Source organism: Poromitra crassiceps (assembly GCF_964638095.1).
Source record: "Poromitra crassiceps genome assembly, chromosome: 13".
Classification (NCBI taxonomy): Eukaryota; Metazoa; Chordata; class Actinopteri; order Beryciformes; family Melamphaidae; genus Poromitra; species Poromitra crassiceps.
The window spans coordinates 7,750,780-7,765,132 of NC_139644.1; the positions used below are offsets into that span (position 1 = coordinate 7,750,780).

Below are 14,353 nucleotides of genomic sequence, written 5' to 3' on the forward strand. Positions count from 1 at the left end.
GGAGGCTGTCTTTCAGAGGCTGGAGGCTGTCTTTCAGAGGCTGCTCACTTTTAAAGCCAGAGTGAACTTACTGCTACGATATGAAACTAGAAGACAAGGCAATAAGGCATCCATTGGTACCAACACGCTTGTTGCGAAGGCGGCTAAATGGCGCAACAACGTTAGGCTACATTCCGAAAATTGGGCTGTGACTTAAAGGAACACTCCGCCCATTTTCAACCAGCTTTGTATCATTAGAACATCAGTAGTATATCAGAAAACTGTAAATGGTTTTGAACTCTGTCATTTAATTTGACAGTTATTGAGTGTGTGGACCAGTGACATCACTGGTCCACACTAAGTCAAATTAATAACTCATTAACTCAAATCAACTCTCAATAACTGTCAAACTATTCATCATTCATCTAGTTTGACAGTTATTGAGAGTTGATTTGAGTTAATAAGTTATTAATTTGAGTTAGTGTGGACCAGTGATGTCACTGGTCCACACTTTAACACTCAATAACTGTCCAATTAAATGACAGACTTCAAATCAGTTTACAGTTTTCTGATATACTACTGATGTTCTAATGATACAAAATGGGCAGAGTGTTCCTTTAATGACTAAGGAAAAATGTGGGTCGTGAGGCTAGAACAGTTGAGAACCACCGCTCTGCTCTATAACACATTTTAGTGTACATGTAACATGCAAGCCTTCTGGCTGTATGGAGTGGACCATGCATCTGTCATCATGTTCATAGATATTGATGCAATAACATTTGGACCCAGTGACCCCGCAATATGCAGGAGCCAGGCTCGTCACATGGAATAAACTGATACTGGCTATACCCAAAATCAACCACTAGAGGGCAAGAAAACACTACAGACCATTTCAATACATTTTATTTTAAAAGATATGCACACTTTATATCTGCACCACACACAAAAGGTAAAATGACTAATACACAATATTGAACAAATACAGATGTCCGTAGCACTATACATCACAGCTCGTTAACAACATGGTAATAGGGTAATAAATCGTAATTGTATGATAATAAAGAATAGTAGTATATCTGGGTAATTAGACTGACATTTATGTTGTAATAGGGTAACAGGGCCAGAAACAAATGGTAACTAGAAAAGTGCACTCAGTAGAGTGCAGATCCTAACCATGGCCAAACCGGAACCCAACTGCGAAGGGAACCACTACGGGAAGCAGTTAACAAGCTATTACCTGGTTATTTGGTAATTACATGTCTCCCCCCCCCCCCCCCCCCCATTTTTTTATCCCATTTTTATCCCCCATTAGTGCTAATTTAATTTATTTATCCTGGTTGCTGCTCCACCCTCTGCCGATCTGGGGAGAGCCGAAACTGACTCCATGCTTCCTCCGAGACATGGGCAATTAGCCAGCCGCTTCTTTTCACCTGACAGGGGAAGCTTCACCGGTAGGACATAGCACGTGGGAGGTTCACGCTATTCCAACCAGTTCCCCTCCCTCCGAACAGGCGCCCTTAACGACCAGAGGAGGAACCACATTAGCAACCAGGATATTGCATGTTTTGGTGAGGGTTTCCTATATGAAGGAAACCCCTGGGAGGCACGGGGAGAACATGCAAACACCACACAGAAAGGCCCTTTTTGACGACCCCACCTGGGCGGTGGGCACTCGAGGACATGCGGACGGGCACGCATTCCTTCAGCGTTCACAGCTTCCCAGGTGGGAATCGAAACCCAGGACCTTCGAGCTGTGAGGCGACAGCGCTTACCACTACACCACCATACCCCCTAATTACATGGTATTACCTAATTATTACTTCTTTATTACTATTACACCCCTATTACCATGTTGTCACCGAGCTGTGATGTGAAGTGCTACTCAGATGTCTTTAACCTATTCCACTGTCCTGCCAGACTGATGAGCTCACTCTGTAACTGCTTGGAGTGCTGCCTCTGGGAAACCACTGGCATGAGATGTTAGCTGGCTGGTCTAGAAGAGACAAGTCAGCATAGAGACAGTCCGCATGTCTGGGAACGCCCACAAAATGTTAAACGGCTGGCGCGCGAGTGGGGTAAAACCGCCGATATATCTCATGGGCTGACTCACCAAAAGACGGTGCTGTGGCTCTAAACTACAGGTTTGGGGGTTCTAGAGCAGAACACAAGACGTCTGCTCAGATGTGCGTTTACCGCGGTGGTTAAATCCCCGATCGTGTCTGCCTGTGCTGGGCTATCAGCTAAATTCTAACTTTGCTGAATGGATAGAACGGGGGAATTTACCCCACCCTGACCCCGCCCCCAGGCTAACCCAGCGTCTATTGTGGGCGTTCCTAGAGCCTGTATGGGCGTTCCCAGACATGCGGACTGTCTCTGCAAAGTGTCATTATTGAGGAACCTCATGGTGCATGCTCTATGATTATCCATGATTCCATTATGGACATCAATCCATCATTGATGTCCAGGCCAGGTTTTCTTTTCTTCCTTTGTTACATTTGAAAGTTGGACCCAATCCACTTAATCCACTTCAATTGTTCAGGAGAATTCTGTGTTTCGCTGTGAAACTCCATGAATGTTTTGTGGAGGAAAGAACGTCAGCCACCCTTCCATCAGCATGGAGGTGAGTAGATAATGACAGGATTTCATTTTTGGGTGAACTTATCCTTTAAGTAATAACATGGAAGCAAACAGAAATGATGAAAATAAAGCAGCAGTTCCCAACCTTTTCCGACTCATCTGACCACATCGGACCACATTGGACCACATCGGACCACATCTGACCGTAACAGTACAGAGGCCAAATAAGATGTTCTCAGAGCACTTTCTATTTGAATGATAAAAGGAGCTGTCCATCAGCACCACACAGAAATCAGAAACTGATTAACACTAATTAACACATTTATGCACACATTTCTGTCAATCACACACTAGTTTTGTTGTGTAAGTTTGCGGATGACACCTCTGTGGTGGGTCTTATTACCAACAATGATGAATCTGGCTACCACAGAGAAGTAGAGGAGCTGGTGAGATGGTGTAAGAACAACAACCTGATACTTAACATCTCAAAAAACAAAGAGCTGGTCGTTGATTTTAGAAAGAGCAGCAGCCTCCTTCCCCCTCTTTCCATCAATGGAGAAGTGGTAGAGAGGGTCACCTCCTTCCGGTTCCTCGGGACCACCATCCATGAATCCCTATCATGGGATCTCAACACCAGTCTCAAGATCAGCAGCGTCTCTACTTTCTGCGGCAGCTCAGAAAGTTCAGGGTCAGTCAAGCAGCCATGACCCACTTCTACAGGTCTGCTATTGAGAGTGTTCTTACTTTCTCCATGCTTGTCTGGTTTGGTCACACAACCACTCGGGACAAGACTCGGCTGGAAAGAGTAGTACGCCGAGCATCTAAAATCATCGGCTGTAGTCTCCCCTCACTTACATCACTGTAGTCTCCCCTCACATCACTGTAGTCTCCCCTCACTTACATCACTGTAGTCTCCCCTCACATCACTGTAGTCTCCCCTCACTTACATCACTGTAGTCTCCCCTCACTTACATCACTGTAGTCTCCCCTCACTGTAGTCTCCCCTCACTTACATCACTGTAGTCTCCCCTCACTTACATCACTGTAGTCTCCCCTCACTTACATCACTGTAGTCTCCCCTCACTTACATCACTGTAGTCTCCCCTCACTTACATCACTGTAGTCTCCCCTCACTGACATCACTGTAGTCTCTCCTCACTTACATCACTGTAGTCTCCCCTCACTTACATCACTCTTTTCCACAAGAATAATCAGGAAGGCTAATAAAATCATAGCAGACAACTCTCATCCGGCACACTACCTCTTTAATCTCCTCCCATCAGGCAGGAGATACAGAAGCATCAAGAGCAAAATATCTCTCTTCAGAGATAGCACCTACCTCGTAGCCATTAGACATCTGAACTTGCACTGACTCATTGACTACGTTTGACCTATAGCACTTTAAACTGTATGCACTTCTGCTGAATACGATGCTGCTGGATACTGTTCCTGAATGTTTATTTATTTATTGTGTGTACTGTATGGTGTGCTGCTGCTGCACTGTCTTTGTCTTTTTGTCTTTGTCTGAGAGTGAACCAAGACAAATTCCTATCAACTATGTTGACATGGAAATCAATTGATCGAATCTTGAATAATTTATTACATATTAAATAACAGTATCATTCAACAATGGAGAAATGCATTCTCATTCGCACTTTCAATGATGTGGATTTTTTTTAGATTTTTTTCCTATTTCCTTGTATCTCTGAATATTGATATGACCGCTGCATACTGACACTAAGACAGATTCCTCGTTATGTATTAATCTTGCATCTTGTGGCAATAAAAGTAATTCTGATGCTAATAATTATGACTTATTTATTTTCTTTCATGAAGATCGTAATGTTTTGCAAATGGTTTGGCGGCCCACCAGTGGACCCCGGCCCACAAGTTGGGAATGGCTGATGTAAAGGAATTGTTTGCTTAAATGTTTTTACCTCGCATTTTTACTGAGTGTTGAGCGACAGCTGTACACAGACACTGTGCTTGTAAAACCTATATATACTATATAGTAATCCAGTTTTTGCTCATGTACAGAAACATTCAGACACTTTTTTTCATGTTTGGTTGAGTTTTATTGCTTAAACCACCAGACAAGCAAGTGGATGGATGCACAACGGCATTATCATGGCTTTAATGGAAGGAGAAGAACATTGTGAACAGACAGCTATGCGGCTTAATGAAGCGGTGAAAGGCACTTCATCAGGCAGGGGCTTTTTGGTGACTGATTAAGCATAGAGGAAAGGTGATTGGCTGAGATTTGACTCTAGCCAGGGTCAGACAGACGTGTGATTGGTGGGATCAGGTCAGAGTGGGCGTGGATGAGTTGAGGCCTCAGGAGTCGTCCTCCTCGACCTCGAAGGATTCCACGACCTCGGCGACCTCGGTCACCTCGCTGACCACCTCGCTGACCACCTCGGTGGTGGTGGTGGTGGTGAAGGAGGAGGAGGAGGTGGAGGAGCTGCTGCCGCCGCCGATGACTTTGGTGATGATGGCGGAGGAGGACTCTCCAGAAATGAAAGCGCTGAAAGAGGAAGGAGGGAGAGACTTTAGAGCCCTGATACTAATCATACTATCACAACACCCTGATACTAATCATACTCTTACAACACAGTGATACTACCGTAATCATACTCTTACAACACAGTGATACTAATCATACTATCACAACACAGTGATACTAATCATACTATCACAACACCCTGATACTAATCATACTATCACAACACAGTGATACTAATCATACTATCACAACACAGTGATACTAATCATACTATCACAACACCCTGATACTAATCATACTATCACAACACCCTGATACCAATCATACTATCACAACACAGTGATACTAATCATACTATCACAACACCCTGATACTAATCATACTATCACAACACCCTGATACTAATCATACTATCACAACACCCTGATACTAATCATACTATCACAACACCCTGATACTAATCATACTATCACAACACAGTGATACTAATCATACTATCACAACACCCCCCTGATACTACTGTAATCATACTATCACAACACACTGATACTACTGTAATAATACTATCACAACACCCTGATACTAATCATACTATCACAACACAGTGATACTAATCATACTATCACAACACAGTGATACTAATCATACTATCACAACACAGTGGCTGCTAAATCACATCCCACTTTAGCACACAATGACCTCCAAATAATGCCTGCTTATGTGTTAAAGAAAGTGGGTAGCAGTAGGGCTGGGCAATATGGTTATAATCAATATCATGATAATAATAATATATTTTTTAATCGATATAATATGGCTCACATATGCAAAATCACGTTAATAATCATTAATTAATGTCCAACGCATTAAAGTGAATGGTAAAGTTAAGTGTGATGCCAGTTAGAAAGGTAAACATTAGTGTTGAGTAAAAAAACAACAACAAAAAAACATTCCATAATGAACTATTTTGGTGTTCTGGACCAGTCGCCAGGGCCGTAGCCAGGGATTTCGGGCCCCATGAAAGGATATCACACAGGGCCCACGGATGCCGCCGTCTGGCGGAAAATTTTGGCCATTTGAAGCCCAATTTAGAGGAATATCTCATTTTAAATGAGAGAGTTCCCCAAACTTTTGAGTAGCCAGTCAGATTGAAAAAGTAGCCGGATCATGTTCGCGGCGTTTGTTCCAGTGGTCCTTTTCCCAATTAATAAACAAACCTCAAATATGTATCGATGAGTGTGACAATTGAAATAATACAAATAAACATTCTTATAAAGGCCCAATGCTCAATTTAATTATAAATAAAACAATATCCATATTGCAAAACACAAACAGGCAATTTATATTTTTAAGAACAATGAAAATACTAATAACTGTATGTTTCCCACAGGATTTGGAAAGATTGTGGTGGGTAGACCTTGCTTGGACCCTCTTGGGGGGTTCGGGGGGCCATGCCCCCTGTAAGAAAAATGTGTACATTTTAAACTAAAATCCATGAATCTGGTTCACTTTGAGAACCAATTTAAGAGGCTAGATCAGGGGTGGGCAATTCTTTTTCATGGGGGGCCACATGAGAAACCCAGATTGTTGCTTTTTTGGCCACCTGCCAATATAGCTGCTAGAAGTTACCAGCCAATTAGAATTTCCACTAGCCAAAATGTTTTTCTTGAAATAAACCAGAATATGAGTGGGTTAATTTAAGCATAAGTAGCCTATCAGTAAGTGGCCCGGGATTCTCAAAGCCTGTGTTGAGGGTCACACAAACAAAAATGCACTCTTGAAGCTAAATAAATCCAAAACCAACAAGTTAATTATTTACATTTTTTACTTCAATGTAGAACAGTCATTTCTTAGACATGGGATTACTTTTAGCCTTTTAGTCATAAAGATTATTGAAAGATATTCCATATTCCAGACTGAAATGTTATATTGGCCAGAATGACATGAACATTATTCAGCGGGTATCTTGTATGTTGCGTTCAGGTGCACTGTAAAAAAATAAAATAATAATAATATATATATATATATATTACGGCTGGGACTCGATTAAAAAAATTAATCTAATTAATTAGAGGCTTTGCGATGAATTAATCGAAATTAATCGCATTTTAATCGCATATCAAATCGCATACGAGAAGCAACATTTTTCAAATCTAATGGTTTTTGGTATATGAGTGAATCAATGAATAGAATAGACATATACTATGTGTAACAAAATCTTGTTTATTTTCTATAAAGCGAGTACACAGACCAACAGCTGAGTGCAATTTTTAACATAAAGTGCAGCAATTTTAGGAATATGTTAGTGGTTTTTGAGATCACAATATCCACAAGGCTCAAACTCAGAGATTCAGGTAGCATATTCAAGCACTTTTGGGACCATTTGTAGACAAAACTGAAAAAAAAAAAAAAAAAAAACGATTAAAATGCGTTAATTTTTTTAACGCGTAAATTTTTCGGCGATTAATTAATCATAATTAACGCGTTAAAGTCCCGGCCCTAATATATACCGTATATATATTTTTTAGGGCCCCTGTCAGTCAAGGGCCCTTGGAATCGTCCACACTTTCCTCCGTGATACTACGGCCCTGCCAGTTGCATATGAAAACCATGTCCTCAGTTCATGACCAGATGTTTGTGTTTGTTTTGATCTTTTTTATCAGTGTATTGTAAGCAATGATGTGCTGAGTTCCATTATATCCCTAATTGAGCTTCCGATGAATGTCTCTGAACATGTGTGTGGAGCGAGGCACCACTGCTGCCAGTGTTTGGGGTTCCCCTCCCACTGGGATTCCCCCAATTAAATGGCTATCTACGCGATAGCGGTCTCTTCCTACCTGCCGCTGGCCTCTCCGTCCAGCAGCCTCCTGTACTCAGCGATCTCCATCTCCAGCCTGGTCTTGATGTCCAGCAGCCTCTGGTACTCCTGTCCCTGACGGTCCAGGTCGGCCCTGAGGTTTACCAGCTGCTCCTCCATGCCGCTCACCTGCAGTGGCCGGCCACACAGTAGGCTATCAGTGCTCGTTTTGCTACATGTCAAATTGTAACTACGTAAATAAATTTAACTAAATAGATTTAACTCATGTAAGTGTGCTATGGATCTTCGTTAAGTCAGCATTCTGGGTCATTGATTCATTATAGCGCATTGTTTCTTGTTTCTTAAGTGTTTCCTTTCTTTCTTACACAGATTGGGTTTGGGGTTTGATTAGTGTTTAAAGACGCAAGCTTGTCACTAGAAGTTGACAAGCCTGAATGTATATAATTTATGATACATCATATAGCTTATTCAAGACAGCTCCACTCCGCATGTAGCGTTAGCTATGTGGGATCTAAACATCATGTAACAGTTCTTCTGCTCACCTGCATCTGGTAGTTGTTCATCTGCATGCCGTAGCGGTTCTGTACGTCTGCCAGGGAGGCTTCCATAGATGCCTTCTGCAGGGCGACAGACAGGGGGCGACACAGGGTCAGAGCCACAGGGTCAGAGTGCACACACACGTTGATTGCCGTGAGAACGGGCGACTAGCAGTATCTCAAAAGTGAGAAAGTTAGAACTTGTAGCAGCTGTAAAGCTAAATGGTCAGTTTAATTCAAGTGATATGAAGCTAAGTCTGGCAGAGATTAAATGATTTTGAGATGAATAAGATTTTCTATTTTTTTTATATAATAACTGCTTTGAACTAACAGGGGACTACTTTCCCTCTTTCCCTTACCAGACTCGCTTATTATTAGAAGGTTTGTGATGCTGGCGAGTGCGTGGTCTTACCATGCTGAGCTGTGACTGGAGCTCGATCTCCAGGGCCTGCAGCTGACTCTTCACCTCCTTCACCTCTGTTGTTGTGGTCTTCACGGCCATCTCGCTGCTCGCCACCTCCTTAGTGAGGGCCTCGCTCTGGGAGGAGAGGAGGAAGAGGAGGTGGTGGTGGTGAGAAGAAGAGAAGAAGAGAAGTCCTCTACCGCACAGGAAGTCATGTGTTTGATGTTTGTTGTTTGTTGTTTGTAATAAATGATAGAAAAAGAGCTGTGTAGTTAGCATGAGCAGTGATAGCCACCATGGCTGAACAAGGAAAAGAGAAGCTCAATCCAAGCTCCGCCCACACTGTTTGATTGACAGGTGATCTGTGGGAAGCGATAAGGCTGAACAACAAAGATGGAGACTGAATTTAAAAAAAAAACAGCTTAGCAATGAGTGCTTAGCAAGACATGTGCAAAGTCTACAGACCAGGATTTTGTGGATCAGCACTTTAACCCATTGATACCTGATGCAGCATTTGTGTGTGTATCAATTTAAGACAGCGTCATACGCGTCTTAAAGGCATACACACACAAATGAGGGATATACACATGCAAATGCTGCATCAGGTATCAATGGGTTAACAGTCACACAGTAAGTACAGTACGGTCACAGTACACAGCACCCTATCCAAGGTGTGCCTACCTTGCCCTGGAACCAGACCTCCAGCTCTTTCTGGTTCTTGGCGGCGACAGCTTCATAGTGCTCCCTGATTTCCTCCATGACCTTGGTGAGGTCCTCTTGAGGAGCAGCATCGACCTCCACGTTCACCTGGCCGGACACCTGGGTACGCATGGACATCAGGTCCTACAGGAGGAAGGAGGTTGTGGTGAATCCCGAGTTCAGAGCGTAACCAAAAGGGTCACGAGCTTCACTACTCTACCCCTAATCGCATCCCGTCCACTCTATAGATTTCATCGAGCGATTCGGAGTCTGGTGTTCCCCTTGTCATTGGCTTGTTCTCACTCGGAGAAACAGCCAACCAGCGCCTTTGTGGGCGGGACTAAAGTTTGAACCGTTTTTGTGGCGATTTTCCATCGAATTATGTTTGCAAAGACGATATTTTTGTCAGAATCGACCGACATTGGTTAAGTTGGTACATCGGCGTTCGGATATGTCAGTCACTAGTGATTGGTTCGGGTAAAATCACCCCTCAACAATCTGGCTTCCCAGGGGCCTTGACCATCCTGGAATGTTTGTGGATTTAAGAAAATTCTAGGCCTTACAAGCGTTTGTGTCGAACTGTGTGGATGCAAAGCAGAATGGCTACGACTGAGAAGGAGCATGTACGTTTAAAACGGCTTCACTGACCTCCTCGTGGTTGGCCTTCATGTAGGCCAGCTCCTCCGTCAGGCTCTCGATCTGCATGGCGAGGTCCGTCTTGGCCATGGCCAGCTCGCCCGTCAGGCCTTTCAGCCCGGCGATGTCAGCCTCCACCGACTGACGCATGCCCACCTCATTCTCATACCTGCTGACCGGTATCACATGTCTTTATCTTAGGACATTTACATGATTGAGTGCAGTACTTTATCTCAAAAAAGAGTTGAAGTTAGAGGAGGAATAGAAAGAAAGAAAGAAAGAAAGAAAGAAAGAAAGAAAGAAAGAAAGAAAGAAAGAAAGAAAGAAAGAAAGAACAAGAGGACTCAATTTACTGACTTGACTCTGAAGTCGTCCTGTGCCAGCTTTGCGTTGTCGACGCTCAGCAAGACTGTACTTCTGGCCAGGAGGCCATCTTGGATCTAAGAACACACACACACACACACACACACACACACACACACACACACACACACACACACACGATCATGGCATCCCTCTCTGAAGTGTTCCTTTTGTGGTCATTTGAAGTTACCAAGATGCAACATTCATTGCCCTCTCTGCAGCATGCCTGCAAACAGTAGGACGTGCTTTGGAAAATGTCTTGGTTCTTCTGTGTACATTGGCAAGCATTTTCCAAAGCACGTCATACTTTTGATGTCTGAATGTGCTTTCCCTCGCGGGCTGCAGCCATTCAGTTCCTTCCAGAATTAAATTGCATGGGTGTGAAACTTCAAATTGCTTCATGTTGGTGATGCATCAGTGAAGATCATGTTGTCAGTCAGGTCTCTTCTGACCTTCAGGTTCTGCCTTGCGTGATCATTTAGATGGATGGGTTCACATTGATTTGAAAAGGCTCCTGGTGCGTTTGAGTGCAGGCAGGAAGCTCTGGGACTGCAGAGACTTTGCTGTAATTCTGATATTTTTCACATGACCTTGAAGGCAGCATGAGATGATGGGAATCTTTCATAGATAGGCTATTACACCATAATATAATGCAAGTCACAACCAATCTGTTAAAACACTAACAGTAATGTGATTACACATGTCACAGTAATGTGATTACATTTGGATTGGATTGCCATTTGTACTTTGGATCCCCAATTGCAGCATTACAAGTTAGAAGTTGTTTTATATGTAGGCGGCCTGTGAGCTATCTGGCTGAAGCTGCACTCCTGTTTGCTGGATTGTCAAAGAAAAACAATAGTGTCAAAGAATTGTGCAATTTTCCCTTTAGATGAGGTAAAAATGTAAGACAGTGCAAGAGTTAGTTTGCACACATGGAAGAGTATCTTCCAACATGTCCCCCCATGTTGCTGGCAACATGGGGGGACAACCACTGCTCTAGGTAAAGGACAGTCTTTAAACCCAAGAATGTTCTTAGAGCACCTACAATACAGAGAGTCATGTCATTCTGGACAATATCAATCTAAGAATACAAAATGTTGTCAAATTTGGGTCTGAGAGACGAAATCTAATCAAATGGGGGTCCGGGGCACTAATGTTGTGGACTGAATAGACCCTTTTCACGGGGGCCATTTTGTGTTGAAAAGGCAGGGTAAACACAGGTGCAAGCAAAACACTAATGAGGGTTTCAAACGTCCATGATTGGAATTTGGAAACCCTCATTAGTGTTTTGCTTGCACCTGTGTTTATTCTGCCTTTTCGACACAAAATGGCCCCCATGAAAAGGGTCTATTTGGGGCCCTCGATATGAAAAAGTTGGAGAATCCCTGGCTTAGAGCCCCCAAACCCAAGAGTCACCGCTATGACCACTATGAGCACACCCAGCTGTCTCCATCTCCTAACCCGCTCTCGAGCGTTCTGGTGCTGGTCCTACCCGGCTCCTCCCCGCCACGCCCCGCTCCTTTACCTTGCCCTGCAGCTCTGCGATGGTAACGAAGAAGGCACTGTAGTCCCTGGCAGCCGGGCCGGCCTTGTTCTCCATAAACTCCCTGATCTTCAGCTCCATCTCGGCATTGGCCTTCTCCAGCGCGGCCACCTTGGCCAGGTAGGTGGCCAGGCGGTCGTTCAGGTTCTGCATGGCGAACTTCTCGTTGCCGACCAGGCTGCCCTCTGCTGCGCCTCCGCCTCCACCGCCGCCTCCAGCGCCGCCGCCAAAGCCGAAGCCAGCTCCGCCGCCACCGCCGCCTCCAGCGCCGCTGCCGAAGCCGAAGCCACCGCCGCCACCTCCTCCTGCACCTATAGGGAGGCACGATGATATCACATCAACGCTATTGGCTGATAAAGGCTTTCAAATTAAATATCGTCATCGGCCCGAAACAAACATTTCTGCCGATATAACCTACCAATAAAATGACTTTAAAATGCTCGATGCTTGACTAAATGCTTTAACTAAATGTCTCAGTGAAAGCATCATCCTGTTTAAGTTGGATGAATCTGATCTTTGTTTGAAAGAAAATGTTATTTTGCCCAGTGAATGTGTAGTAGGCTATTCACCTTATGCAGCCCCGCCCACTTGACCCATTGTGTCGCGACTTCCTGTTCAAAACGCCGGCTGTTTTACCTGCTCAAACTAGTCTGACTCACCTGGTCAAACCTAGTTTGACTCACATTATGTGTCAGACTAGGTTTTACGAGTCACAGGAAGTGTGAATACAATCGGATCCTCCGATTGTATTCACACTTCCTGTTAGTCTCTCAAGCCAGACGGTCTCTTGTGAATAAGGTGATATAAGCGTTGTATTTATGTCTGCATCTGCCAGCTACTGTCAGTGGGCCATGATGGTAAAGAGTAGTAGGCAATAATGTCTTCATTCCCCTGCAGGGATCGGCATTGGCAATCTGCCAAAAGAGTTGGAAAAAATGATATCGGCATATTGGATATCTGCCAAAAATCCAAAACGGTGCATCCCTACCGCCACCGAAGCCAAAGCCACCGCCTCCTCCTGCGCCGCCGCCTCCTGCAGAGAAGGACCTGGACGCTCTGGAGACCTGAACCCCGGAGCCTCCTGCTCCTCCGTACACGCTGCCCAGACTCATGCGGCCCCCGAAGCCCCCGGCCCCGCCCCCGCCGCCGCCGCCGCCGCCCATGGACATGCGTCCGCCTCCGCCCATAGACACCCTGGAAGAATACATGGCGGTCATGATGCTGCTGGAGGAAGAGGAGGAGGAGCTGTGTCTCTGTCTTGCTCTGACCAGAGAGGAGAGGAGAGAGTGAGGAGGGCTGGATCGCTCTCCTGCCTTTATAGGAGCTGCAGGAGCGGATGAGCTGCAGGGCAGGGTGGAGGTGTGGTGGAGGTGTGTTGGGGGGTGGGGGGGGGGGGGGTAGTAGTTTGATCCCCTCCCTCCCTCTGGCTCTTTCACATAACACATGTGTGTCCCTTGACTTTTTTTCCCCCCCACATTTGCATTCCCCCTCCCCTCTTACTGTAACTGCTGAAACGTCTCCTGGCACCCAGCGCACATCTGTCATCTCTCCTCAAGAGCTTTGACACTGCAGTGTCAGAGAGGGTGAACACAAATGGTTGCATTTGATGAATAAGCCTAAGGTTCACAAACAGCACACTTCAGGCCTATATAAGGTACAGTATGCTTTGATACAATGTATCTCATCAAGCCAGCTTAGAAGCACCTTTGCTAAATTCAGATGTGGAGTTGCACCTTTAGCTATAGAGACTGGTAGGTACACAAACACTCCGGCTGAAAGACACTTCTGTACTGTACCCTCTGTAATAGGGGTTCTAATGAATCTGAAGACAAAAGTTCCGATTACATTTTTTTCCAGCTTTCAAACCATGTTGCAAATTTTAATTAGTTTGATTATCTATTATATCTGATTCCACAGTGCACAATTGCTCAACTGTGCATGCTCAGAACGGCGTGCGGAGCTCAGAACGGCGTGCGGAGCTCAGAACGGCATGCGGAGCTCAGAACGGCGTGCGGAGCGCGGTGCTAGAAATGACGTACATGACTGTTGCTGTGAATCCACAAAACTGCACGCTTGTAGGCGGGCTTTGATATTTGTTCCTTGCTGCACCTGATTGGACAAACAATCAGCAATCAGGGCCTTCTGTGGCCCTGATTGGACGAACAGCGTCTGAACAGCGTCTTGAAGATCTGATATGAGTTTGGGGTGATATTGTTTTTTAAATAAATTGTAACTGTTGTGTTTAACTGGTAAATACTGTCTCAACAAATGTCTATATCTATCTATCTATCTATCT

General features: G+C 44.5%; 1 protein-coding gene and 1 long non-coding RNA gene across 2 annotated transcripts in view; one reads left to right on the forward strand and one right to left on the reverse strand.

Annotated features, from left to right (window-relative positions):
* LOC310787434 overlaps positions 1-224 on the forward strand; it is a 755,777-nt gene extending 755,553 nt beyond the window's left edge. Inside the window, exon 3 of the long non-coding RNA XR_014553259.1 lies at positions 199-224. This is a non-coding gene — a long non-coding RNA (uncharacterized lncRNA). The remainder of the gene's footprint in view (positions 1-198) is intronic.
* Positions 225-4,633: 4,409 nt separating this feature from the next.
* On the reverse strand, positions 4,634-13,177 carry LOC310787588 (keratin, type I cytoskeletal 13-like). The gene is made up of 9 exons (XM_083649056.1): positions 13,046-13,177; positions 12,040-12,368; positions 10,506-10,588; positions 10,161-10,317; positions 9,495-9,656; positions 8,823-8,948; positions 8,417-8,491; positions 7,894-8,042; positions 4,634-5,080 (listed from the first exon to the last, which is right to left on the reverse strand). The coding sequence occupies exons 1-9, from the start codon at positions 13,167-13,169 to the stop codon at positions 4,891-4,893; spliced, it is 1,395 nt and encodes a 464-aa protein (XP_083505182.1). The 5' UTR covers positions 13,170-13,177; the 3' UTR covers positions 4,634-4,890.
* Positions 13,178-14,353: the final 1,176 nt, after the last annotated feature.